Source organism: Centruroides sculpturatus, unplaced genomic scaffold, assembly GCF_000671375.1.
Source record: "Centruroides sculpturatus isolate CEXI.00-Female unplaced genomic scaffold, Cexi_2.0 scaffold909, whole genome shotgun sequence".
In the NCBI taxonomy this organism is placed as follows: domain Eukaryota; kingdom Metazoa; phylum Arthropoda; class Arachnida; order Scorpiones; family Buthidae; genus Centruroides; species Centruroides sculpturatus.
The window spans coordinates 41554-67690 of record NW_019385113.1 but is presented as its reverse complement, the minus strand read 5'-3'; the positions used below and the strand labels follow the sequence as shown (position 1 = coordinate 67690).

At 31.2% G+C, this 26137-nt stretch overlaps 1 protein-coding gene and 1 long non-coding RNA gene across 2 annotated transcripts; both read left to right on the top strand.

Moving 5' to 3' along the window:
- Window positions 1–409: 409 nt before the first annotated feature.
- Window positions 410–1570, top strand: LOC111634964. Its single transcript, XM_023379817.1, has 2 exons — window positions 410–610; window positions 920–1570. The coding sequence occupies exons 1-2, from the start codon at window positions 508–510 to the stop codon at window positions 1126–1128; spliced, it is 312 nt and encodes a 103-aa protein (XP_023235585.1). The 5' UTR covers window positions 410–507; the 3' UTR covers window positions 1129–1570.
- Window positions 1571–5800: 4230 nt separating this feature from the next.
- LOC111634960 lies at window positions 5801–26106 on the top strand. The gene is made up of 2 exons (XR_002758311.1): window positions 5801–5884; window positions 25955–26106. It is a non-coding gene; the product is annotated as an uncharacterized LOC111634960 (long non-coding RNA).
- The last annotated feature ends 31 nt before the right edge of the window (window positions 26107–26137 follow it).

Here is a 26137-nt window from a genome sequence, read left to right as displayed (position 1 = left end):
TCTGTTTGTTTGTGGGAAGAACACATATATTCTTCCCGCATACAAACAGAACATTAATATTCTCATAAACGTGTTTATGAGAAATGTTCTGTTTGTAGGCATCAGTTTATTTTCTCTACGGTTTTCTTCAACACGGATATACTGCTACGGAGTGGTTTTTGTGTGCCACTGTTTGCAACATTTACGACTGTAAATTAATTTTGTTTGTTTTACGAATTTCAAGAAATTTCCCTTTTAGTTATCAGTCCATCTTATCGATACATTTTTAGATAAAATTCTTCAAATTAGTATCGAGTAAGAGCTATCAGAGGTTAAATAAAGTTTTAGAAAAATAAGATTATTTTCTAACAAAATATTTAATTTTTATTCGTTCCAGTTTGGTGGTATGTAAATATTGTATTCGTCAGCTTGCGAAGTGCCGCTGGAAGGACGGGGTGACGTGTTGTTACTGAATCATCTGGAAATTTAGCCGAGTCAAATTTGTTGTACTTCGTTCAATACAGCAACATGATTACAGTTTTAATCTTATTGACGAAACTGTACGAATTTGTGTACACGAAATATTTTAGGCAATACTTTGGAAGTATGCTTGATTATAGCAAACCGCCAGGTGAGAACGAATTTTATTGATTTATTTTAGTTGCTTCTAAGTAGAAAACTAAGTATTAACTTTTAGTATCGTATTCTTGAGTTGTATTATCATAAAAATAGATTTATACTTCAATTCCGGTCACTCTAATGACACTCGTTGTTAAAGCTTTCATTACGTATAGATTCCCACTGTTAACCTTAACCACTGTTTAATGGGGTTAAGGTAAATTTGGTGTTGAACAAACGTAATTTCACGAGTGACTGATTAACGTATAGATTTTGTTTAATTTCTTGAAATATTAATTGTTCACTAACTAATTTCATTTAGATAGGCACAAGGTTGATGTCGAGAGTGAAGATGAAATGGAAGAGTTATGTAATGCCATGTTCAAACCAGGAGATTCTAGTGATGATGAAATAGACGAAGAGACTGACGATCGAGATTTTTTCATGACTTTGGGATGTTACGCTTCAATATCGAGAAGACAGGAACGTAAAAGATTATTTGCGAGAAGATTTGAGGGTGTGGAAGGATAATTTCGTGTTTTCTCCGTTGTGAACTCGGTTGCATTGTTATTGTTTCATCTTTGTTGCTTCGAACTTTAAATTTTATGCTTTATAAGCAATGTTCTTTCAAATAATTCTGTTGCCTTTTCGTTGAAATTATTTGTTTTACTTTTGTTTGTACTACTTATGTGTTGTGATTATGCGCAATAACACGATAGGGTGAGACTTTGAACAATACATTTATTGTCCGTTCGGGATCGGTTACACTGTTAACGGTGGGACGACGGTCCAACTACACTCTGGTCGCCTGAGTACTAACTCTCCTCGCTGTTGAGGGCGACCTCGTCGTCACATAATGCGAGGGATGCCATCACATTATGTGAATGTCGTAAAGGAAAATATTTGATAAGGTGTGCATTGTCATGAAACATTATATTTTGTTGAAAATTTCAATTGGAAGGTTTATAAAATAACGTTTTTGTGTTCAATACATAAATTCAATAGCGATATTTTTTCAGTTTGTGTACATGAGGGAATATTTGGTTTTTTATTTTCAAATTTTTCGTGATTTTTCTGTTCTCCAAAATGATGGAGGAGGAAAATTCATAATTTAAAAGTTATTTTTGTCTTACGTTGCTTCTAAATGATAAATACAGGGTGATCGTAATTAAATAGAAGTTTGGAGCTCTACGAAAGTATTTGAGAAATCTAAAATTTGGTGTACATAATGTGCTGAGTTTGCGGTTTTGATTTAGGAGAGTTTTTTCGAAATTTAACTGCTAGGGTAAACTTTGCGCTGGTGTTCCCTTAATATGAGTGTTCTATACTTTCTAACTATTATCAGGAGATGAACAGTTCGGAATAGTTTAAGAAGGAGAAGTAATTTGCGATCAGACAACGTGAGCACAGTTAGCTTGTTGAAGGATTGTGAAGAACGTTTTACTTTTTATGTCCTGTGCACCTAGTCTTCAGTTAGGCCGAAATTCCACTAGCGTAAAAACGGGCGTAGAACCCCTCGTCGTAAAAGCTTTTAATCACGTGACCTGTTTGCGTCTGGATTGCGGTGGAGGTCCGGCTAACGAAGTTTTTATGGCGACGGTACTATCGAAGTTATAAAGAAAATGATTATATTCTACGAGTTTTTCTGTAGTATAAATACAAATGTAGTAAAAATAATATCTTTACCTTCATATATTAACACGTAAATAGGGGCCAGTTGCACATAGAAGTCTTTCCGGGAGACATCCCTCTGCACATCGCTCGCGTGTTGCGTTGCCGTATACAAACAAAACAAGACTTGAATAGGGTAACGTTAGTAAAAATTCTGAGTTTAAAATTCTATTTATTGCCTATTTAGTGCTTTATAAGTTAGAATTAGTAGACAAATATTCATAATTATTAAAATCCTTGATTTATTTGATAATATAATTGCTTTAAAAACTGTTAAGCTTGTTAAGCGAATACGTCACAGAATCCCTTGCATTTCTTCTAATTATAATTTCATATTCTACGGAAAATTGACGAATATTGTTCAATTTAACATTATAATAAAATTCATTATAAAACTAATAATTTTACATGGCGATTTTGAATTGTTGCGAATACTCAATCTAGTTACTTGGAGTCTAACAATATAAAGCTGAAGAGCAAGGATCGCTTGTTTCCATTAAAATGAAAATTCGAATATATAAATAATATGTAAGGTCATATGTAAGACCTCATAATACGGCTCTATTTACAATACGAAGCTACAAAACGTCAGAATTTATAGTTACGATTGTTTCTTCAAATGTGACGAGTATTTAAAGCCGAAGATTGTTAGAAAAGATGTGAATATCATCCATCAAAAAGATGACGAGACGAGACCAGAGAATCAGCCAATGTCCGAGTGGATAAAACCACTAGACACTGGTGGTCGATCGTGGATTCGTGCATCGCCAACGTGGGATTTTTCAGTTTTGCTTCTCGTGTGTAACACAGTAAGGACCAGTTTTTCATAGAAAATCCTTCCGGGAGGCATCCCTCGGCAAATCGCCCACGTAAAGCTTTGCCGTGCATAAAGGAAACAAACACACGGAAAAAGGGTACAAATTCATAATTTTCTATGAGTCTTTTGTTATCCCTACAGTCTACAGCAGTATAAGTTACTTTTATACGACGGGGAGGATCCGGATTCGATAACGAGTAGATAAGTTTCGTATCGGGAAATTGTTCTTGATCATTAGTTTTGGGTTAGTTCTTTTTCAATCCATTATTTGTACTAATTTGGTTTCGTAATAATTAAATTCGAATGCACGTGTCTCGTTTATATTTAATTTCAATGTTATAAATTATGTAAAGTTAATTATGCAAAATATTATATATGACTTGCATGAAAATTCTGTCAACTCAACATTGATACCGGTAAAGCTAAGTGTAAAGTAATGTAATTTTTAAAAAGTTTATTATATTTTACACGTGATTCCACACGTTTTACATGACATACAGTGGTGCCTCGTATAACGTACGCCTCGAATAACGGACGCTGCAAATAACGGACTTTCTGTTTGGCTGTTATGTGACTCGAGCAACGGACTGGCTGCGAACAACGGACTTTTCGTTCGGCAGTTACGTGAGGCGAACAACGGTCTTTGTGCGAACAAGTGCGAATGATGTTTCCACACTTTTGCCGTTGCCAATGACAATCTGCTATTTTTATAATATATTAGTATTATTAGAATATATTATTAGTATATCTGAAGTACAGAGCTCCCGTTGGGATTCGGATTGCTCCCTTGTTTATTATGTACATCACCTCAGTGCAGGGGTATTTAGATCTATTCAAGTGTTGTGCAAATCATGGCTTCTAAAGAACAGAAAGGTGATTTCAATTGAAACAAAGAAGAAATCATCAGAAGAACAAAAACTTCCTTGTCAAATGGGGAGAGGTTCAGGAATTTACCAACACTCACTATCCAAACATAGCTGAGGCCAACAGGATCAATGATCTCTACAATGACACCTTTGCTCGTCATTTCCGACAGGTGTTGAAGAAGAGAGAGAAACAAATCACCTTGGACATGTTTCTCAAGAAGCAAGCTGCAAAAAAAAAATGGAACAAGAGGAGTTGACCCTGCAAGCTCCGGTAGCCTCTCCTGAATCTGACTCCGATTAAAAAATAATAAAAAGAGACCTGCTGCAATGTGTAAAAAGTCTGTATCTGTATGAATGTATGAAGTGTTCCTCCATCTCCTCCTCACAACATCTGACTACCCGGCATAATTGGTGACTGCTCCATTTTCATTTTTATCATGGTACATTACGGTTATTTTATGCTGCAGAACGAATTATATGTTTTAACATGTATTTCTATGGGAAAATGCATTTCGTATAACGGACTTTTCACTTAACGGACGTGCACCTGGAACGGATTAAGTACGTTATACGAGGCATCACTGTACTTATTAGGGTACTCCATAGTACTTGTATAGAATAAAAATATATTAATTAAGAGGACAGAATGCTAGTATTGGTGAATCATTCTCCTTTTGATGGAAGCGCGACTCGTTTGTATTCTGCCATTTTTTTGCGATTTATAAAGATAATTACAGGATACTTTAAATGTCTTTTGAACTTTATTGTCTGCTTTTCTAAAAATTGTAGATGGTATATATAATTTCCTGTTAGCGAACATTTTTGTTTTGATTATTTTCTGAAATACTTCAACAGTTATTCTGACACATAAGATTCGTTTGTGTGTCTGAACGATTCGTTTATGTGTCATAACCTTTCGCGCTCTAGAAATATCGCATTATGTTTCTGTGTAACAAAGCGTAAAATCCAATTAGGAACTGTTATAAATTAAATGAACTGTAACGATGTTGATGTTCGTTTAAAGACCGAACTATTATCCTCAAAATACATTGCCGAGCGTAAACCAGAAAGTGTTTTGCCTATGATCGAAGTTTAAAATAATTTCACCACCAATAAATATAATTTCTTGCAAATGTGTATAACTCAGCCATACCGATGTTGTGAGGGAGCGGAATTTTGAAATTCGATTTATAGTCCGAGATATTTGAGGCCAAAGTTCGCCATGTAAAGTCTACGGATCGATTGGCTGTTGTAAAGTAAGGCGATTCCCCGCTACGTGTTAGCGAGTTTCTGATTGCTGTCAATTTACGTTAATCTATACGACAATTTTTATTTTAGATTTAGATTGGTTTTAACTCTTTTTTGCACAGTTTTCGTATTTCAAGCAGAGGATCTCAGTTTCGTTTTCCTAGAAAATATCTAGTAGATAGTGATTTTGTGATTTTATAAAAATTACGGTTAAATTCCAGATACGTATACCATCATGGCGGCTCATCTCTGATTCCAGCAAACAAAAGGAAATAGTGGGGACTCACGTTCTAACCTAATTTATTCTAATAATTTGGTTGGTAATAATTATGGTAATTTATTAGAATAGGTTAGGTTAGAACGTGCGTCCCCACTGTTTCCTTTCTTTTGTTTGCTGGAATCAGAGATGAGCCGCCATGACTGTATACGTATCTGGAATTTAACCAAAATTACGATTTTATACTCATGTATTTTTTAAACAATGAATTATCGTTCTTATTATTAATATTTTTAAATTTAAAGCTATTTTATTTTCAAAATTCTACATATTTAATATAATTTTGGCTATTTTGTGACATTTTTTTTATTCTAGTTAAAAATTAATCTGGCAACGCTACGAGTTATTTGCGTGTCGTTTACGCGGTCATCGTGTGGTAAGCGCGGCATCTTCAAATTTTAACAAATGGTAAGGATATAATAATATCTCGTGAGTTGTTTTTTTTATCGACTTCCGTCTCTTTATTTCCTGTTTCGTACTATCGACTCCGCATTAAGTTACTTTTGAGCTGTTCTCCCCATTTTAAGAGACAATCGGATGCTGAGACAAAACGGGATGCGATTGAATTAGCCGCCATTTTTATTTTTCACCATTTACTCTCTCTATATGGAAATAATGTAGTAAAAAACATTGAATTTGGTCGTAAAGGTCTAATTTAAAGTTAATTGTAGTTAAAGATTAAAATTCAATGGGTTCTACTTTTACAATGGGTTCTGCATTTAGCCTTTTTATTATTTATTACAGTAAGTTTTCGTGGTACAAAATAATAGGAACTACGTCCTTGTTCCTCTGTGTAATGATTTGCCAGTCTTTTGTTGGGGTGTATTTACATTGTTTTATATTCCTACACATACATATGCGTAGGAATATGTACATGTACAGTATATATCATTAGTGCACAAGAATAGTGACACAATAGAGCCTATAAAGAGCTAAATTCTCCGTATAAACAAACACCGAAGAAGAAAGAGAGAGAGAGATAGTGACACCACTCAAAAAGATAGTTCTTCCAGAACAGCCATTTAAAAGTTTCTGTAAAAGTTTCTTTTATTTCTGCAAGGCTTTGTCATGATTTTGGATTTAAAAAATTTTTAAATCTTTATTTCCAAAAAAAATTGAAATTTTCAATTTTTTCGGAATTTTTCCATTTAGGAAGGTTTCCATTTTATTAATGTTGCATTTTTATGGGTTTTACCGTAAAAATTATGTAAACTCGTAATCAGAATGAGTATGCGTTCTGATTATGAGTTTACATAAGTTGAATGATAAGAGAAAACTAACAATGAAAGGTTTATCTGTAAGAGTTCTATTTCTTAGCTTGATACACTATGAATTTAATTTGATTTTAACAACAATAATTTTCACAAATATTGTGAAAAGATGAATATATACTATGAGATAAAGAGTTATTTAAAACAAAGCTACTGTAAAGGTTTGTCAATAAATCATGCGTCCTAATTTAGTATAAATTGCTCTCCTGCTGTTAGTGGTCAAATGCGGTCTATTCCCAAAAAATTATATGGAAATTACAAGGTCATTGGAGAAAAAATACATTGAAAAAATAAAGTTTAATAATAAAAGCTACACTTGGAATAATGAGTTACATGAAACTTTTTCCTATATTGGCTTTAATGTGTTTGATTTGAATTAAAGCTGTTTTACTACAATCTTCAGAAGGATCCAACCATTCGTGTCTACCCAATCCTTCTCTTCCATTCTTTCTAATTTACATTTTTATGACCTTACATATAATTAATTTTATATTTAAAAGTTGTAATATTCTTTAAAGTTATATTCCTTTAAAGTAGCTGTTCCAAACCTTTTCTTCAGTATTCTTCCCCCCAGCATACACACAAGTGTTTATTTCTCTGTATTCGGTATTTATTTTCTTTTACTACAAATTAAATAATACCAATAAGGTTTGGTTGAAAATATGAATAAAAATACAATTGGACCACTAAAATATAGATACAGTAAGACCCTGCTTAATGCGGGGGATGTGTTTTTAGACAACAAAGTGCTAAGTGAAACAGCGTTAAACGAGGTCATTTTAACATAGAGTAAATAGGAATAGGGGAATACGCGACCAAAAATAAATAAATTTCAGTTTAATTTTAAGTTACTTTTTTTTTTCTTTCTCTTTGAAAAACTATTTTCAGGATTATTTTCTTTTTGCTTAATTACAGTTTAGTGAAGGCATGTTCAAGTAAAATTAATNAACATAGAGTAAATAGGAATAGGGGAATACGCGACCAAAAATAAATAAATTTCAGTTTAATTTTAAGTTATTTTTAAATTAATTTGTATAATAATATATGTTAAATAACACATAAACATATGCACACAGATTTCCTATGGTATCCATGATGATATATTTTTTTTTCAAAATTGCACTAAACAAACATAGATTTAAAGTACACCTTTTTGCCACCTTTTACTGATTGGTTTGTGTTTGCAAATAATTGTATTATATATGAATCAATGAAATGCTGCAATAATTTAAATGGGTGTAAATTTTGAGCTTTTTTTAGGCTTCAATCAGATCACATTATATTGAATTAGCATTAAGCGGGATCTTACTATATATCTATCTACAGCATTTTGCATAAATAAAATGGGTAAGATCTGTACATAGTGTTCAACCAGGAGTTTATTCTTTCTGAATAAAGTTATAAAAATGTAAATTAATACCAATGAGATTTGAAACAGCAACCTCAAACTGTTCAACAGGCACACCCCACTGAACCACCAGCTACTCTTTAAACCCCTTCCTCAACTTTTTAAACTACATGTACTGATTTATAAATGATATTCACTTTAAAGAAAGTATTGATATGTAAAAACAGTCTTCAAAGTGAACTAAACTTATTTTTTATTAGTTTGCAATTTTCTCATTTGTTTATAACAAGACATACTTGAATCAGTCTTGTGTTATTGTGAAGGAAGTAATGAATGAATGTAAATACTGTTTTCTTTGCAAATCTTTCTTAACATAGAACAAACAAAAGTACAAGAAGTTGGCATTGTGAAAGAACTTGACTCTAAGCTCAGAATACACTAGTCATATACTATATTAGGAATGTTCTCTTGTTAAATCATGTGACATCAGAACTTTCTTTATCTCATCATGATGTTTGGCAATTTTCTGCTTTTTTCACTGAATGCTTTCAATTTTATCTATTTGTTGGGGTTTTTCTTTTTTAAATCAAAGCTGGAGAGTTGGAGTCAGCATTGGTAGGGGAAGAAGGAGAATTTGCCAACTTCAACTCTCTAACTTGCTATATTTTATAATTAGAAACGTTAATAGTTTTTAATTGTAGGAAGAATAATGGATTATATGGAGTTAATCTAATGGCTCAATGCTAATGAACTTTGAAGTTATCAATGAATTTTATTTGTAATTTTAAATTTTAAGTGTAATTGCATTATGAACAGTTAAACTATTTCTGATTTTCTTGAGTTTCCACCTGTTTAATGTACAAAAGTTGAGTATTTGTTTTTGATTAACTTGCAAATTTCTACTGTAAACTGTTTTGAACTTGAATTTGAAAATTCTCAAAATTCCAAATTTCTTGCTGTGATTGATTAGAAAACAATCAGTTGACTGACTGACACCTTAAAAACAGTTCAAATGGGTGGCTTAATTTACAATAAACTTTTTACCATATTGTAAATTTTTATGGTTTGAATAGAGTAAAATCCTGTAATTATGTAAATGTAAAACCATAACTACAATCCTGTAATTATCATTAGAAAAAAATTACTTTGCTTATTACTAACTTAGTTTAATGAATTTACATGTCAGTGATGAAATATGAATAGTAAGGAGTTGGAGTCAGCGAGCTGAAAATACAGATTTGAGTTCAATGTTAGCCAACCCTGGTTTTAATTAATTAATTAATTAATAATTTAATTTTTTTACGTTTTACAGTAACTAAAAGTAATTATTGGCGACGAAATTCAATTATTTTGCATTAATTTGCATGCATTCGAAAACGTTTTCATTTCATGCCCACTAATTTGCATACGAGAAGGATTGAAATGAATCGACCTTTCATAGATATCGAGTTTTTTAAGTAAATATATATTACTTTTAAAGTGAAAAATAACGGTAAAATACATTTAAAATAAAAAATTACAGTAAAAATACATTTCAAAATACAAAATAACGATAAAAATACGCTTAAAAATGAAAAAAATTATGGTTAAAATGCATTTAAAATATGCTTAAATTAATGCTAAAAATGCACTTAGAAATGTAAAAATAGTTCAAAAAGACAAAATAATAATAAAAACGTATTGAAAAGTGCCTAAAAACTGTTGAACAGGCATTTAAAAATAGAAAATAACGGGTTAAAAAACCGTTTAAAAATGCAAAATAACGGTAAAATTATACAAGATTTTTTTTATTTAAAAAAGCAATTTTTTGAAACAAGCAACAACGTTATGCATTAAACATAATTTGACATTAATAACACATTATGATACTCTGTCATAATCTCATAAAAAAGAATAAACAAAGTTCGTGTCGACTTTTAATCTTTGAAAATTACATGCAGGGTCTTTAATTTTTTTATTAGACGAAATTCTGACTTTAATCTATGTCAATATATCATGTTATCGCTTATCTACGATAAAAAAACATACTTTTTTAAAGAAGAAAAAAATTCTTCCTCGATAGATAAATCATTCGAATGTATAGACTCTTCAATTACTTTCCTTTATAATTATTAATCATTTTATAAATGAATAAAAATATAATTAGCGTGGCATTTTTTTATTTTTAAATGGATTCGAGAAACATTAGATCCAGTTTCGGATATGTCGGGTCCCATCGTGGGCCTGGACAAATCCCAGATAGTCCTTAAAAAGGGCCCTCTTAGCGCCCGCGTAGCGAAGAATCAAAAAAATATATTTTTACAACCGATTTTGTACAGGACTATTTATAGTTTTAGAAGCCATTTTACTCTAAATATAGATTTTAATATTAATTTAAAAAATAATAGCATCAATTTTTATATGTTTTAATGTCTTATTTGATAAGTAAATAACTTTAAATATATTATTTTATTTTTTACAGATGTCATTAAGATTATACTGGACTGGGATCGTGAGGAAAATGTTTATCTCCTTGGCATCATCGTGTGGAATGCCAGGCTTTAAAATTAATAATTCCAAAAATAATTTGAATATATTTTTAAAGAGACTTTTTAGAAAAACTGTAATTTTTGTATAAAAATTTTAAAGAGTTAGGTGGGTGGGTTACACTCGTAGCAAAAATTCGCATATACAAGAAGTATTGTAACACGTAATCATCGTGTTGTTTGTTCAGAACAAAGTGAAAGGTCACTTAATAAGGATACCTTTGCCTCAGGTAAACCAGTTTGTACTTTATCCAGCTTATTTTATTTTGCTTGTCAATCCCGCTGATTACAAATTCGTGAATTTATATTCCTTTGATGAAATAAATAGCGTTGAAGAGAAAACATCGTTACAATAAACATCCTAAAATAATAATAAAAAAAGGCAACTTTGTGTCATTTTTTTCATTTCAAAATAGAAAACAAACCTTGGAGTTTTAAAACATTTATCAAATAATATTTGAGCAGTTGCAATGACTCGATGTTTTCTTTTACTCATACAGATCCACAGGTCCGACGTGTTATAATGTGACAGGAATAAGAAAATGAAAGGTCAAGGTGAGTAAGATAAGATGGTTGGATTAAAACAGAACTTTCTTTTATTCTATGGACGTTAACACCACTTAAAAAAGCTTAAAAATGAAGATGATGTGAAGATTGTCAACCTTTCTAGCCAACAGTTTTTCTTTTTAAAGTAACATTTTAATATAAAAACGGCTTAACTTTTTTAGAGTTTAATATGAAAATTGTATAGTAAAATATAAAATTGCATTTTACGCTCCCNCGCGTAAGTCGGGGTATAATTTCGCATATAAATACATACAAATAAATTTTAATTGGGGCCGGAGACTAAAGAAAACAATAATTTAGAAAAAATGTTTAATAAAATCTTAGATAATACATATGTATAACAAATTAGGCCTATATTATTTTACAATTTTTCACATTTACTTGATTATTACGCCATAATTTTAACATTGTTTCCATCTCAGCGATAATACCGTGACATTTACGAATGATGCTTGAATTTAAAGATCGAGAATTTTTTCTTTGCCTTTTATAATTGTTCTGACCGACAGTTCTGGTAGATCAAAGTTCTTTGCTAATTCACAAATTTTCATTTTTGTATCGAAGTCTTTAATAATGGGTACATTTGTAGTCAAACGAGTTAGTAACGAATTGTTCGAAAAGTCTAACGAAATAGGAGTAACGATGACGTCATTCTCGCTTAAATCGTTCGACTTTACGAACATACCCAATGTTAACTTTACATTCCAAAGATAAAGTTTTTCTTTTCTTGTTTGATGCAGAAGAATTAGTTCTGCTTCGTTTGGATGACATAGTAGAGTCTCTCGAGTCTCCGTAGAAATAACAAACACAGAAATAAATAACACAAAATAAATTGTAGCTATGTGTGGATTCCGCGCGACACATCTGAACATGTAAGCTGAACAATAGTGTGTGGGGAGTGAGTAATCAAGGGTTGCGTGGTGCTCAAACAAAAGACAAATTGACGAGATTTGAAAATCGCGTAAGTCGGGGTATTACTGTATATAAAAATGAATGTATGTCTGTCTGTCCTTCATGCATTACTACACCATTTATCCGATTGCCATGAAAGTTTGGGAAGTTGTTTAATACACTCCTGCAAAGGTTTCTGGCATAGTACATTTATCCTAAGATAGATGGCACACGTGTATATGAGCATTTCATCGTGAACATTTCAGCACGATTAGGAGTTGAAACTTGAAATTTGGTACACAGTTAGGGTACGTCACGAGAATGCATGCTAACAAAGGATTTTTTGAAATTCCCCCTCAGGGAAAGGGACACGATTAAGGCTTTAACAGTGGAAGTGTTAAGAGAAAGCAACGTGCAAGATTTACAGGTGCAGATGCAGTTTTTTGTGTTAAATCGAACATAATTTTAGACCCATCTAAAAATTTTCTAATTAGTCTGGAAACAGGGGAACCTAATTCTTGCATTGTGTGAAAACGGGTAAGATTGGCTGTAATGTAATAATCTCAGTATTTGCTATCGTTACTTTTTGCCCAAGCAACGCCAGGCTTATCTGCTAGTTGCTTATGAAAAACACTGTGCAAAGTTTTGATGGGCATTTGATGTTCAAGAGAAGTTTTATGAAGGACTTGGGGCTTCAGGCAAACACATTTTCAACTTGTTTGTCTGAGATGCTTCCATGGCTTTTCAAAACATTTCTATATCACTCATGTATTACTTTAGGATTGGCAGCTGGCTTCTTATACAAATGGTGAAACTCAAATACTACTAGCACAACTGACCTGAACTTAAAAAAACCAACTGAATCTTATCCTGCATGTTGCTGCTTGTTTTTTTTAGAGAGATTCATTATAGACTGATAGTTTTTTCCATGAGTGAAATTAGAAGCAATTGGTATAGGAAATGTGAGACTAGGAGATAATTTAGCAAGCTAAGATAGATTGGGAGAATGGGAAAGTGGANTTACTCTAATCTATATATATAAAAATTAATGTATTTCTGTCTGTTCTTCATGCATTACTACACCATTTATCCGATTGCCATGAAAGTTTGGAAAGTTGTTTAATACACTCCCGCAAAGGTTTCTGGTATAGTACATTTATCCTAAGATAGATGGCACACGTGTATATGAGCATTTCATTGTGAGCATTTCAGCAGAGTTAGGAGTTGAAATTTGGTATACAGTTAGGGTATGTCACGAGAACACATGCTAACAAGGGATTTTTTGAAATCCTCCCTCCCCTGCAGGAAAAGGGACAGGATTAAGGCTTCAACAGTGGAAGTGTTAAGTAACAATGGAAGTGTTAAGAGAAAGCAACGTGCAAGATTTACAGGTGCAGATGCGGTTTTTTTGTGTTAAATTGAACATAATTTTAGACCCATCTAAAAATTTTTTAATTAGTCTGGAAACAGGGGAACCTAATTCTTGCATTGTGTGAAAACGGGTAAGATTGGCTGTAATGTAATAATCTTAATCTTTGCTGTCGTTACTTTTTGCCCAAGCAACACCAGGCTTATCTGCTAGTTGCGTATGGAAAACACTGTGGAAAGTTTTGATGGGCATTTGATGTTCAAGAGGAGTTTTATGAAGGACTTGGGGCTTCAGGCAAACACTTGTCACACATTTTAAACTTGTTTGTCTGAGATGCTTCCATGGCTTTTCAAAACACTTCTATACCACTCATGTATTACTTTAGGATTGGCAGCTGGCTTCTTGTACAAATGGTGAAACTCAAATACTACTAGCACAACTGACCTGAACTTAAAAAAACCAACTGAATCTTATCCTGCATGTTGCTGCTTGTTGTTTTTAGAGAGATTCATTATAGACTGATAGTTTTTTCCATGAGTGAAATTAGAAGCAAGTGGTATAGGAAATGTGAGACTAGGAGATAATTTTGCAAGCTAATTATCTCCTATAATGCTCTTATTCTTCCAATCTATCTTAGCAAGCTAAGATAGATTGGGAGAATGGGAAAGTGGACGAAGAAAGTTTTTCTGAAATTTTGGCTAAAACATAACTGAAAAAAGAGTAAAAGAATAGTGCATGTCTCTACATTTTACGCCAAAATTCCTCCAATAAAGAGAAGTCTTTTTTGTGACGTCAAAGTAGACACTTTGTTTTTATTCTAACAATGGCGGCAATGAATACAATTGTGATGATCTCGAAAAAACGAAAAATAAATGAAATAGAGGAGTTTATTGAATCTGTTCGACCACATCAGTGTCATGTATGAAGACACTGTATTTAAACATTATTTATGGATGGCTAAAGGTGCTAAATTTCAAATAACAGGAAGGTCTAGTAGAATCAATATATATGCCTAGTATTTAGATCACACGTTCTTTATTTGAATTTGGAATACGAGTCTATTAATTTAAATTTTCTATATTATAGCAGAGGAAGTGGAGAAAAAATAGAAGGTACAAAGGGATAGATATATGAGAGAAAAAATTAATAAAACGTAGCAGTGTTAGTGGCAGTGGAGTTTCCTATTTGGCCAGAATTTTTACATGTGTGTGTTCTGGCATAAAACAGGAACTGTAAGCTGATTTCTGATTCAGTTTTCTGCCACACAATTTTACATGTGTGTTCCTGGCATATCTCAAGAATTCAGGCAGATCTTTCTTTGTAAAGCACACACATTCCACTCTACTGCAGTGGCAGCTTTTTCAAGCACAACTTAATAAGGTCCATGCTTATACAATTGCTTTTTGAAAGAATATGAAGGTTTTAAATGGTAATATATGAATGAANTTATGGATGGCTATAGGTGCTAAATTTCAAATAACATGTAGGTCTAGTAGAATCAATATATATGCCTAGTATTTAGATCACACGTTCTTTATTTGAATGTGGAATACAAGTCTATTAATTTAAATTTTCTATATTATAGCAGAGGAAGCGGAGAAAAAATAGAAGGTACAAAAGGATAGATATATGAGAGAAAAAAATTAATAAAACGCAGCAGTGTTAGTGGCAGTAGAGTTTCCTATTTGGCCAGAATTTTTACATATGTGTGTTCTGGCATAAAAGCATAAAACAGGAACTGAAAGCTGATTTCCGATTCAGTTTTCTGCCACACAATTTTACACGTGTGTTCCTGGCGTATCTCAAGAATTCAGGCAAATCTTTCTTTGTAGAGCACACACATTCCACTGTACTGCAGTGGCAGCTTTTTCAAGCACAGCTTAATAAGGTCCATGCTTATACAATTGCTTTTTGAAAGAATATCAAGGTTTTAAATGGTAATATGTGAATGAAAATTTTGGAAGAATCAAAAACTGACTAAGTAATTCTAACCTTGTCTGTTATTGGATGGAGTATTTACAGTTGGAAAATATCATCCATTATTTAAACTCTGTGTCATTTTAATATAGAATAGCATTACATGGTGAGTAACAGCAAGATGTGTCAAAGTAGGGAAAGAACATATGTATATTTGTTAATGCTTATATAACAGCTTTGAATGTCTGATTTATTGTACAAAATTGACTCAAGCATTTTAAGAGGTATGGGATATAGTTTATTTGTGTGATGATTGCACTGTTACAATTTGAGAACAATATCATTAAAATGATTTGTTTGATATATTTTTGTAATACCATGACTTTTTCAACAAAGGGAAAATTTTAAATTTTGTATTTTTCTCTACTGTATTACCTAAATGAAATCCTTTGAGCTTATATAAGTTTATCAGAATTTACTGTGAACAGATTAAGAACTTGTTTCAATATACAATATTCTATATTTTGAATTTAAATGGCATATACAGTATAAACAAAATCCAAATATATTTTATTCTATATAAATCCATCAAAACAATAATCACTACCGCTTTTAAATTTGAATTTTTATTTCATTTTCGTCCTGTTTGCTGATGATGATGATTATCAAAATACTAGTAGTTAGTGTTGAATGAGTTATGATTTTTACATTAAAGAGAGTTTATTTATTTTCAGATATTTTTTAACCTGTTAAAAATATCAAAATAGAATATATTGAATACTTAAGATTTTATTTTTAATACTGTCACACTCTAAGATGGCAAAAACATGGCTCTAGTTTGATTTAAGGGTATAAAGCCTTGAAGTCTGGTACCATCATGTAACTTTTTTTTTAATTTCATATTTTTCAATTTTTGGAGCAGTTTTAGCAGCTGTTTTATGCTGTACTCTTGTGGAGGCATGTGCATATTAATGCATGTTTATGCCATCTGAAAGACTTCCTAATGAGCAGGATCAAAAACATGGAAAATATGAAGAAACAGATACTAGAACTGATGCATCTTGCTACATATCCATCAATCTTTAATTTTATAACTGTCACAGTACAGTAGAGCATTGATTATCTGAATACTGATTAACCGAAATTGTTCTAGTCAGCAAATTCAAATTTCTACTAGTGCTGTGGCATTGCAGTACTCTCCCCTCCCTGACAACCTAAACTGTAGGCCTACTTTAATGTACTACATTATGTAAGGTATGTATTTGTAACACATGTGATACAAATTATATACAGTACAGTTTTGTGTTTAATATATTTTTTTTAAATGAGCAGTTATCCGAACAACCCCAGTTCCGAATTGTTTCGGATAATCGATGTCTACTGCAGTGTTTTTCAACCTTCTTGAATATGTGACTGCTTTGCAAGTTAAAAACTTTTGGTGACCCTTTCCCCAGGGCTATATTAAAACCATATCAGTGATTTTAAAAACTAAGTACAGTAGATCCCCCTATAACGCTTAGATACGTTCCACGCTATCGAATTTTACGTTGTAGGAATGATTAAATACATGAGCCAATCGCAGCCCGATAGGTGTGAACTTTACGGACTAAGGCTGTTCGAAAGGTTTTCTTCTATAAAATTAACCGATTCTAGACTAATTCCACTCAACATTTCCAAAACACGTATAATTTTTTGGGAATAATCTGTATAAACTATGCTATAAACAAAAAATTATAGGATTACTTACCGAGTGTGTACCGTTCGACTACGCCGTTGCTTAAAGCTGGTTTTCATCGCGGAACAGCACGCGAAACGACGGCCGCAATTTCTGATAACGAATTTTTGGCGGAAAAATAACTTGACCTTTGGAGACATCATTAATATAAATAATTTTTATGGCCGTTGAATAAGAAGTGTTTCTTTCACAAGAAATGTATAAAATTAGTGCTGTATTAGACTTACGGTACCTAATTTACATACTGTGCAGACGATAATAAACTCAACTTACTAGCCTAAAATCTCCGTAGCGTGTTGCCAGGCGGCAGAAAGCATATATATAATTATAATAAAGTTACAATAAATTAAGTTAATATATAATTATATATACAGTACCTAATTTATATATAATTAATATATAATTATATGTACAGTACCTAATTTATATATAATTTATATATAATACTAAACAGACGATAGCAAACTCAATTTAGCCGCTCCGTAGCGTGGCGCAGGGTCGGAGGAAAGTAGTTCGGCTGCTCATCCACTATTGGTCCAGACTCTATCAATCTTGTCGCGAAACGATGTTATAGGAGGTACTTTATACGAAAGGTTCTACAATTTTTTCGCTACGTTATAGGAATTGTCGTTATAGGGGGGTCGACTGTATTTAATTTTCTTTCTGTTGAGACCTAAATATTGATTGAAAAACCAATTATGCTGTAAAATAAACAGGTATAGCCTTCTCACTGAAATTTTAGTGTAGGACCTACAAACACTTGTCTTTTTCTTTTACCCACGACCCCCATGTAAGGCTTCGTGACCCACAGGTTAAAAAACACTGCTCTACTGTGTTTCCTAAAGGGAGTGGCCAGGAAAAAAGTGGCTGTCTTTTGCACAACACCCTGCAAACTTTAGTCCCCTGAAGAATGTCATATGGACAGGACATAGCATACTAGGAACACTTACCCAAACTTTTATTCTGGAACCTGCTAAAATCATGCACTACATTCATACTTGACAATCTTGAGCCTTTTTTGTCTATTCATAAATACCTTTTTTACTTCTTTCACATTCATGACTCTTTGCATTTTCTTGGCATCTTCTTTCAGTAGAACAGTATCATCAGCATATAATAAGCAATTGTGAACAGCTCACCACCTACTTTCACACCATTCACTTTTTTTCACTTGCCTCCCACATTTATCTAAATACATGTTGAATAACCAGGGAGACATCACAAAACCTTGATGCACACCCATAGTCACATTGAACCACTGACATTTTACAACACATCTAACACATGTTCTGCTGTTCTCATACAATGCTTTATCATCTCAAGCAGCTTTCCACTCACCCCATACTCACAGAAAACATCCCTTAAGTGTTCTTTTTTTAATCAGTTAATATGCTTTTTCCAAATAACAAATGCTGCAAAAATTTGTGTTCACATCCAAGTACTTCTCAACAATCATTTAAAATCCAAAGATTTTATCCATACAACTCTTTTCTGTCACAAACCCACACTGAGCATTCCAGGTGTTCTCTAGTAATTCTCATCACCCTCTCCACTAGAACTCATACAAATATCTTTTCTGGTATGCTTAGCAGACTTATATAGCACCCTTTATAATTCTTATATTTTGCTGAAATTTTTTAATTGAAATAACGTGACTTCCGATTTGTGTCGGAAGTTCTTATACAGTTAATCAGGACCTTCTACACCTAAGGTGTCATATCTGGTTTAGTTTTTCATTCATCTAATTCTGTTCTCGAGATTAAGGAAAGGCAGAGTCACATTTCATTTTATACACAGCAACAATAATAGCATCTCCAATCATTTGGCACCCACCTTTTCTCCCAGTACGGGCAAGAGGTTTGTTAGACATTTCAACAACAACACATCACCACCATATTTTATCATTACAGCACATACTCCATCCACACCTGCACACCTGCAGCTTTCCCCATTTTTAACTTGTTAGTTGCTCTTTCTGCTTCTTGTACATTGATCTCCTCACATCCATGAGCATTTTCATTCACATGCATTCCAACCTCACACTTAAACACTTCATCGTTGACATTGCACATCCTAAAAGCTCACTGAAATACTCTCCACCTTTCCAATACATTCTCACTCCTCTACAACAGCTCATACTTATCTTTCACACTTTTTGTACTTGCATATCCATCACTACCTTACCTTTATATAATAATATACTGCCAGGAAGCTTTGTGGTCACCCTTAAATGCCACTTCCAGTTTCTGCTCTTTCATTTTCAACGTGGTCTTTACTTGTTTTCACAATTTCTTTGCATTCACAGTTATGGTCTCTGTAGTCATCCTTACTCTCACCATTCAAATATCTTAGGTAGGTTTCTTTCTTTCACTTTACAGCTTCAGCAACCTCTTCATTCCATCATGCAGTGCCGCTCACTCATTTGCCCATTTTCACAGTACTACACATTTCTCTTGCACACACTACCACACTCTTTTTTATAGATCCACAGATTATTGGAGTTTTGTCTAACATTCACATCCAACTCATTTAGCTTAGCAGATACACTTTCTCTATACTGTAATTCTTTCTGGCAATCTTCTTTCACATCATCTAAAATAAGATTTGATAATGTAAAATTCTAGCTAGTTTTGTTTTAATGTTAAAATGAATTTTTAATTGAAAATTATTGGCATGGCTTGTGCCAAAAAAAAGGAATCAATTGTCAGTTGATTGTTTAACACCATTTTAAAAAAATTTGAAGGATATTTGTACATTGACTATATTATCAGCTATAATAATTGTATACTTCATTCATGTACCCAGTTGATACAATGGTTATATAACACTGATTAATTAATTCTATATTTTTTCTTTCTCAAAATAAGATTATTTATAATTGTCCTGAATTATAGTATATTGTTTTATTATGATTGTTACTTGCAACCTAAGTAATTGAATTAAAATAAAATGTGTCTAGAACATTTAATATATATTAAATAGCCAAAAATATGTTATGAACTTAAATATTTCACCTAAAATGAATTTAATTTTTAAGACACAAAAGTCAATTATTTTTGCTATTGTGAAGTTTATGATAAATTTGTTATTCCTATAAAAGTATCTAAAAGCCAGATTATTATTTTTGGACTAGAATTAAACTAATTATTAATCAAATTGTAGAATTTAGCCTAAAGGTGGGTTGTTAAGCTGCTTAGTTGGACTAATAATTACATACACACCAAATTTTGTTTATCTTTTATCTCTCAATATTACTTTTTAGGTCAGATTCTGTACTTTTATTAATTAAATTAGTTTAATCCTAGCCCAAAAAACAATTTGGTTTTCAGATAAACCACTAGTCCATTTTTAATAGCTAAATACATGTTTATTTTCTTCTTTTCCTTTTGTAAAGCAGACATATATTTAAGATGCTATACCATTGGATTCCAAAGTGTTAGTTATTATTATTACAGTAGAGCCTCGATTATCTGACCCAATTGGTGACTGGGGTTGGTCGGATAATTGAAAAGTCGGATAACCGGAAAGTATGAAAAAATCCATTATTAGTGTAGTATATTATTATATCCCATGTAATTAGTATATTAGTATATCGCTATTAACCTACTTTGCGTTGAATTTTCATCGATGTTAAGCCTAACAAAAATTTTTTAAAATAATAATCGTCGCTATTGTATCGTTAAAAATTAGAAAATTAAGCCTCGTTTAAATACTGGCTCCCTTTCATGGTCGAATGAGTGTTGCCAGCTAAAACACGTAAAAATAATATTAAAGTAGCCAAGACATAGCCAAATATTGTAGCGCCACATCACTAGCGGACATTTGAAATTTGCCGACTAGGACAGTCGGTTAACCGAGGTGTCGGTTAATAGGGGGTCGGATAATCGAGGCTCTACTGTATTAATCAAGTTTTGATAAAATAAATTTCATTCTTTGATAGAAATGAATATTTTTTTAGAAGAAATCATTTTTCTATTTAAATACTGTTGTAACCTTTAGATGTAAAGTAAACATTATTAAATAGTGGTTGACAGTTTGTGAATTAGTGGAGGTAAATTTCTGAGGTTTCTGAGAATATATAAAATGGAAAATACTGTAAATTATAAAATTCAGGCTTTTCTCTCTGTATTTCTCTAGAATATAAGTAAGTTTTTCACATCAAATTTTAAATTTAAATGCCATAAATTTTGTGTAGTGTAAAGATTTTTATGGTTTAAAAGTTATAATTATACTGTTCTCTTTCTATCATTAATTTGAAATTAAATTCTTTAACCAGGCCAATTGTAGATAATTTATATAATATATAGCATTGTTCTCTTATATAGAGGTATAATTCATTATAACAAAGAGTTGATAGTATGAAAACATAAATGCTAGCATTGATATAATATTAATTTTCTAGTTGTAAAGTTAATCATTTAACTTGCCAGTTGCCATACAGAATAAACTTGATTTTTAATGTTGTTAACAATTTGACATTTTCCTTGATTATTGATAACATATTAATACACTGTCTTGTCTTACCACTGATGACTGATTAATATAAATAAACTTTTAACCTAGCTGAATTATAAATAAAGTGTCCATTATTAATCTTGTTATAATCAAATTGCGTATAGTTGATGCTATGGAACTTTAAGAGGAAATTAATACATTTCAAAAGATATAAAAATCTTGTTTCCTGTTATAGAACATTGCTTCTTTTACTTGTAAATTCTAGAGCTGTTGCATTAGTTGCTGATTTTTTTAATAGCAGCAGTTGATATTGAGGAAATTAATTTCATTAGATTAAATGATTTATCTGATCCTATTCTTTTTAAATTGGATTCAGAAATAGCCTTTTGAATTAATTCTGTGAAATTTTTACATTATTTAGATTCAAAATTAATCTTTAATATTCTGCAAAATTGGAGTAAATAACATAAAATTAATTAATTAATTAAAGTTAAAAAGAGAACAATTGTCCCATAATAAATTGTAACATATGATTTTAAATTGTCCCTGAATTTTTTAATTTTCTCAATTTATACTTGCAGATTGTTAGTTAAAATATGTTTGTTTCTTTAGTCAGTTGTTGCTGGGTACCAAAAAATTTTGCTTTAATCAGATTTCACATGCTTCAGTCAATGTTTTAAATCATTATTGCAAATAAGTTATGCAAGGTATTTCACTATAAATTTTATTTTTGTAAATTTTGATCATATTGTTTTTTTGAACCTATAAACAAAATATGAATTATTCTTGCCAGTAAATGAATATTCTTATTTTTAACTTTATTGTAAGACAAGAACAATTTGTACTAATTCCATCAACGAAAAAATATATAATCAAAAACCTTTGTTGAATTAAGTTTATCCGTGGTGGAATTTGATGATGTTTTAGTTTCCAGTTTTGTTTAACATAAGAACAGAAATTCTATATTGCCTGAAATTTGTCTGTCTGAAGCAAAAGTTTCAATTTTTATTGAAAATTTAAAATATTGTCTATTAAAATATAACCAAATAAAGAAATAATTATAGTTTGGATAAATCTTATTATAGTTGTTAATAATAATCATAGGATACGTTTTACTATAATTATTACTGATGATATTTTATTCTAGATATAAGAAGGCTAACTTTATTTTAAGTTTTCATTTTTATAAAATAAAAAAAAAATGTTGTGTTACAAATGATCTCTGGTTTATAAGTTTATTATTTTCAAGATTTTTCTAAATTCATTAGTTCAACAATGTTAAGCTTCTAAGTAACAAGCAGCTAGAATCTTTGGGCCATTTTTAAACTCAAATTTATTGAAAGTTTGAAACTAGCCAATTACAGTATTCACTGAATAGGGGATTACAGTGGTATGGTTTTCATTGTGGTAAAATATTGTAGATGATTACTAAGTTATGATTATTAGATACTTTATTAAGTCACAATAAGGATGACAAACATATTACAATTAAGTACAATCTCTTAAATGCTTGCTTGTTGGCTTTCAGTATTGACACATTTCTGTACTGTAGATTATATACTCAAGCACATGTTGGCAGAGTTCTTCATTGTCATCAGTTTCTTAATGTGCCTCTCTTATGATTTATGTGAAAATACAGTAGGACCCTGCCATGTGTTTTTTTTCCATATGCAATTTTTTGGTTTGTGCTGTTGATAATCTGGAAAATAATTGAAAATATGTAAAATAAAAAAATTTAATGTAGTGTTTATTTGCTTTAGTTAGGTTATATAAAAAAAGTTTGATAAGTATATTAGTATAGAAATACTAATATACTTATCAAACTATAACACAGCACTTCTATAGCACGGATTCACTCTAACATGGTTTGAGATTTGGGTAAAACCCTTGTACAACATGAAATGTAATAAAAACTATTAAAAGCAAACTTTATCTAATTTGAATTTAGGGAAATTCCTGTACAACAGTTCAATAAACATGATAAAGCTTTTAAGTGCAAAAGATACCTCATTTGACATTTTTCATTCTAGTGCTATCAGATTTTCCTGCATAATTTTCGTGAACTATTAGTACTTAAGTATGTAAATTTTCTTTTCCCACCTTCTGTCGATACATGTGGTCTTTCTCGAAACGTATTTCAGTGTTGCCAGATCTTGATGCTTCTGTTTTTGTGTTGCCAGATGTTTTTCCCTTATTCCATATTTTATTCTGTAGCTGGTTTTTAGGCATTGAACCAGTTAATAGTGCTTAGTGATGACGAAGAAAACATTGTTTAATTTATATTAATATGTATTACTTTTTAAGAAAGTTTTAATAAATATATTTATCTTAATTATGAAAATATAATAGCATGTTTTTTAATTTTTGGAACCTAACCCCCCTTTTGTACTAGTTCTTTGTTCGTATAAATGTGGCAATTTTTTGGAACATAACTCCCGTGTTATATAGGGGTTACCTGTACTTAGTAATTAATGCAGTTTGCTCTTTTACTTGAATTTCCACTTATACAAGAAATCTTGGAATATATTTGTTTTGCATGGCAGAACCCTACTATACTTTATCTTTGATAATACCCCAAAAGTAATAGTTCATTGGGATACAGTCTGGTGGTTGTGGTGGCATTTGACTGGCAGGCATCAACCTATCACAAATAAGAAATGAAAAATAAAAGATATAAAATAAATAATGAAGAATTGTGCATCAAACATCTGTTTTTTTTGCAGATTCATAACTGTATACTTGCTTTTTCACTCTTTATATTTCTTTTGATTGTAAGATGCATTATTGACTCAAAATTTGTAGTGCACAAAAATTTTTTAGTGCATAGTAGCACAAATTTATTTATAGTATTATGTACAGCTTTAAACAAAATCTTCACTAAAACATTAAAATAAATGCACACAATATATTTATGTATACCTTGGAGAACTATCTCCATGCTCATCTATATACATAATACATTTTCATTTCATGCTACATCTTAATGTAATTTAGCTGAAAAGTATCATTGAAATTTTAGTTGAATTCAATACACATAATTGAAAACAGACTTGTTATCACTTCACTTTACCAACCAAGTGTAATTTTCTTGTCATTTGTCAAATGGACAAGATTCTTCTGGTGTTGAATTTAACTGTAAGACATCCTGAATTCAAAGAGATTAAAATCCAAAAAAAAATTGCATATGAGAGTCAAGGAAACACTGTGTAGTTTTTCTGTAGATTAAATGAATGCATTCCTAGAATGCTTGTGGTGGGTAGTTTTATAAGATAAAGTTTTCATATTTTATGACATTTTCCTTTATCAAGTCACTGAACTGTTTCTTCACCAGTCAAATATCATTATCTTTAAATTCAACTCAGTATTATAAACTTTATTAATAAAGTATTTTTGTTAATTTTAACATTGTATAAAAGCCAAAAGAGTAATTAAATTTAATTACTGTATGATTAACATCATGAGTGAAGTTTTTAAAATGTAAAATGGTAATATGGTTAACTTTAAATGCAAACAATAATGAATATAAAAATAATTATTAGTTAAATTTCAACATTTTTATAAGTGGCAAGAGTTAATTTGAACAAGGAAAGGAAAGGTATATGAATAAAAAAGTATGTAATTATATATTTCCTTACATATAAGATGCTTAATGTTGCAAAATTTTAACATGTTTTCATCTAAAAAAGTATAGGAAAGTTTAAAAATAATAAACCACTATAAACTTTTCCAAAGACAATTATATGTAGGAAAATTTGATGCTTCTAGTAATTTTAATTTCTCCCTTGTCTTTCCCATTGTTATAAATAGGATATTTTCTTATATCCTAAAATAAATTGAATAAACTTTTTTTCTTTTGCTTATGCAATTGTTACTGAATTTTTGTTTTCTAAATATTTGTATTAATTGAATGGCATATATATGTGAAATTTTTATTAACAATATAGCATGAGATCTTAAGATGGCTAATGATGAACAAGTAAAAGGTCTGAGAATTGGTAGTCAGTTTGTAGAATCTCCCGGATTCTATCAAAAGATCCGTCGTTGTGTGGCGAGTCCTGAGAATCGGCTCGTCGTTTTTCCTCGGGTCGACACCAACCGGATAACTTGGTGGTCTCCTTCCACAGTCTCGGACCGAGCCATGCCGGATTATCCAACACCGGCGAGATCTCGAATTTGATGCCAATTCCATGACAAATGCTCCTGTTTCTGAAGCCAACTTACAATGCGGGCAAAAAATTTGTATAATTTTAATATCTAGCAATTGTTTTTGTGGAATAATTCATTTGTTTGCTGCGGAACTACGTGCTGCCATCAGAAATCATGTTTATACATTTAACTTTAGAATCTGTTTTAAAATTTATGCTTATTCTTATTGATTAAAAATAATTTTCACATTTCAGGGAACTATGCTGCTACTGCTACATGTAAAATATAAACTTCAAAGTGCTTTCTGCATTTAGAGAATTCTGCAGATATTTGATCATTTTTATCAGTTATTTAAAATTTATTGTAAATAAATGTGTTGAATAAAATATTTTGAAAGATCAGTTAATGTAGCAGTTTTTTCCTAATAACAACTCTAC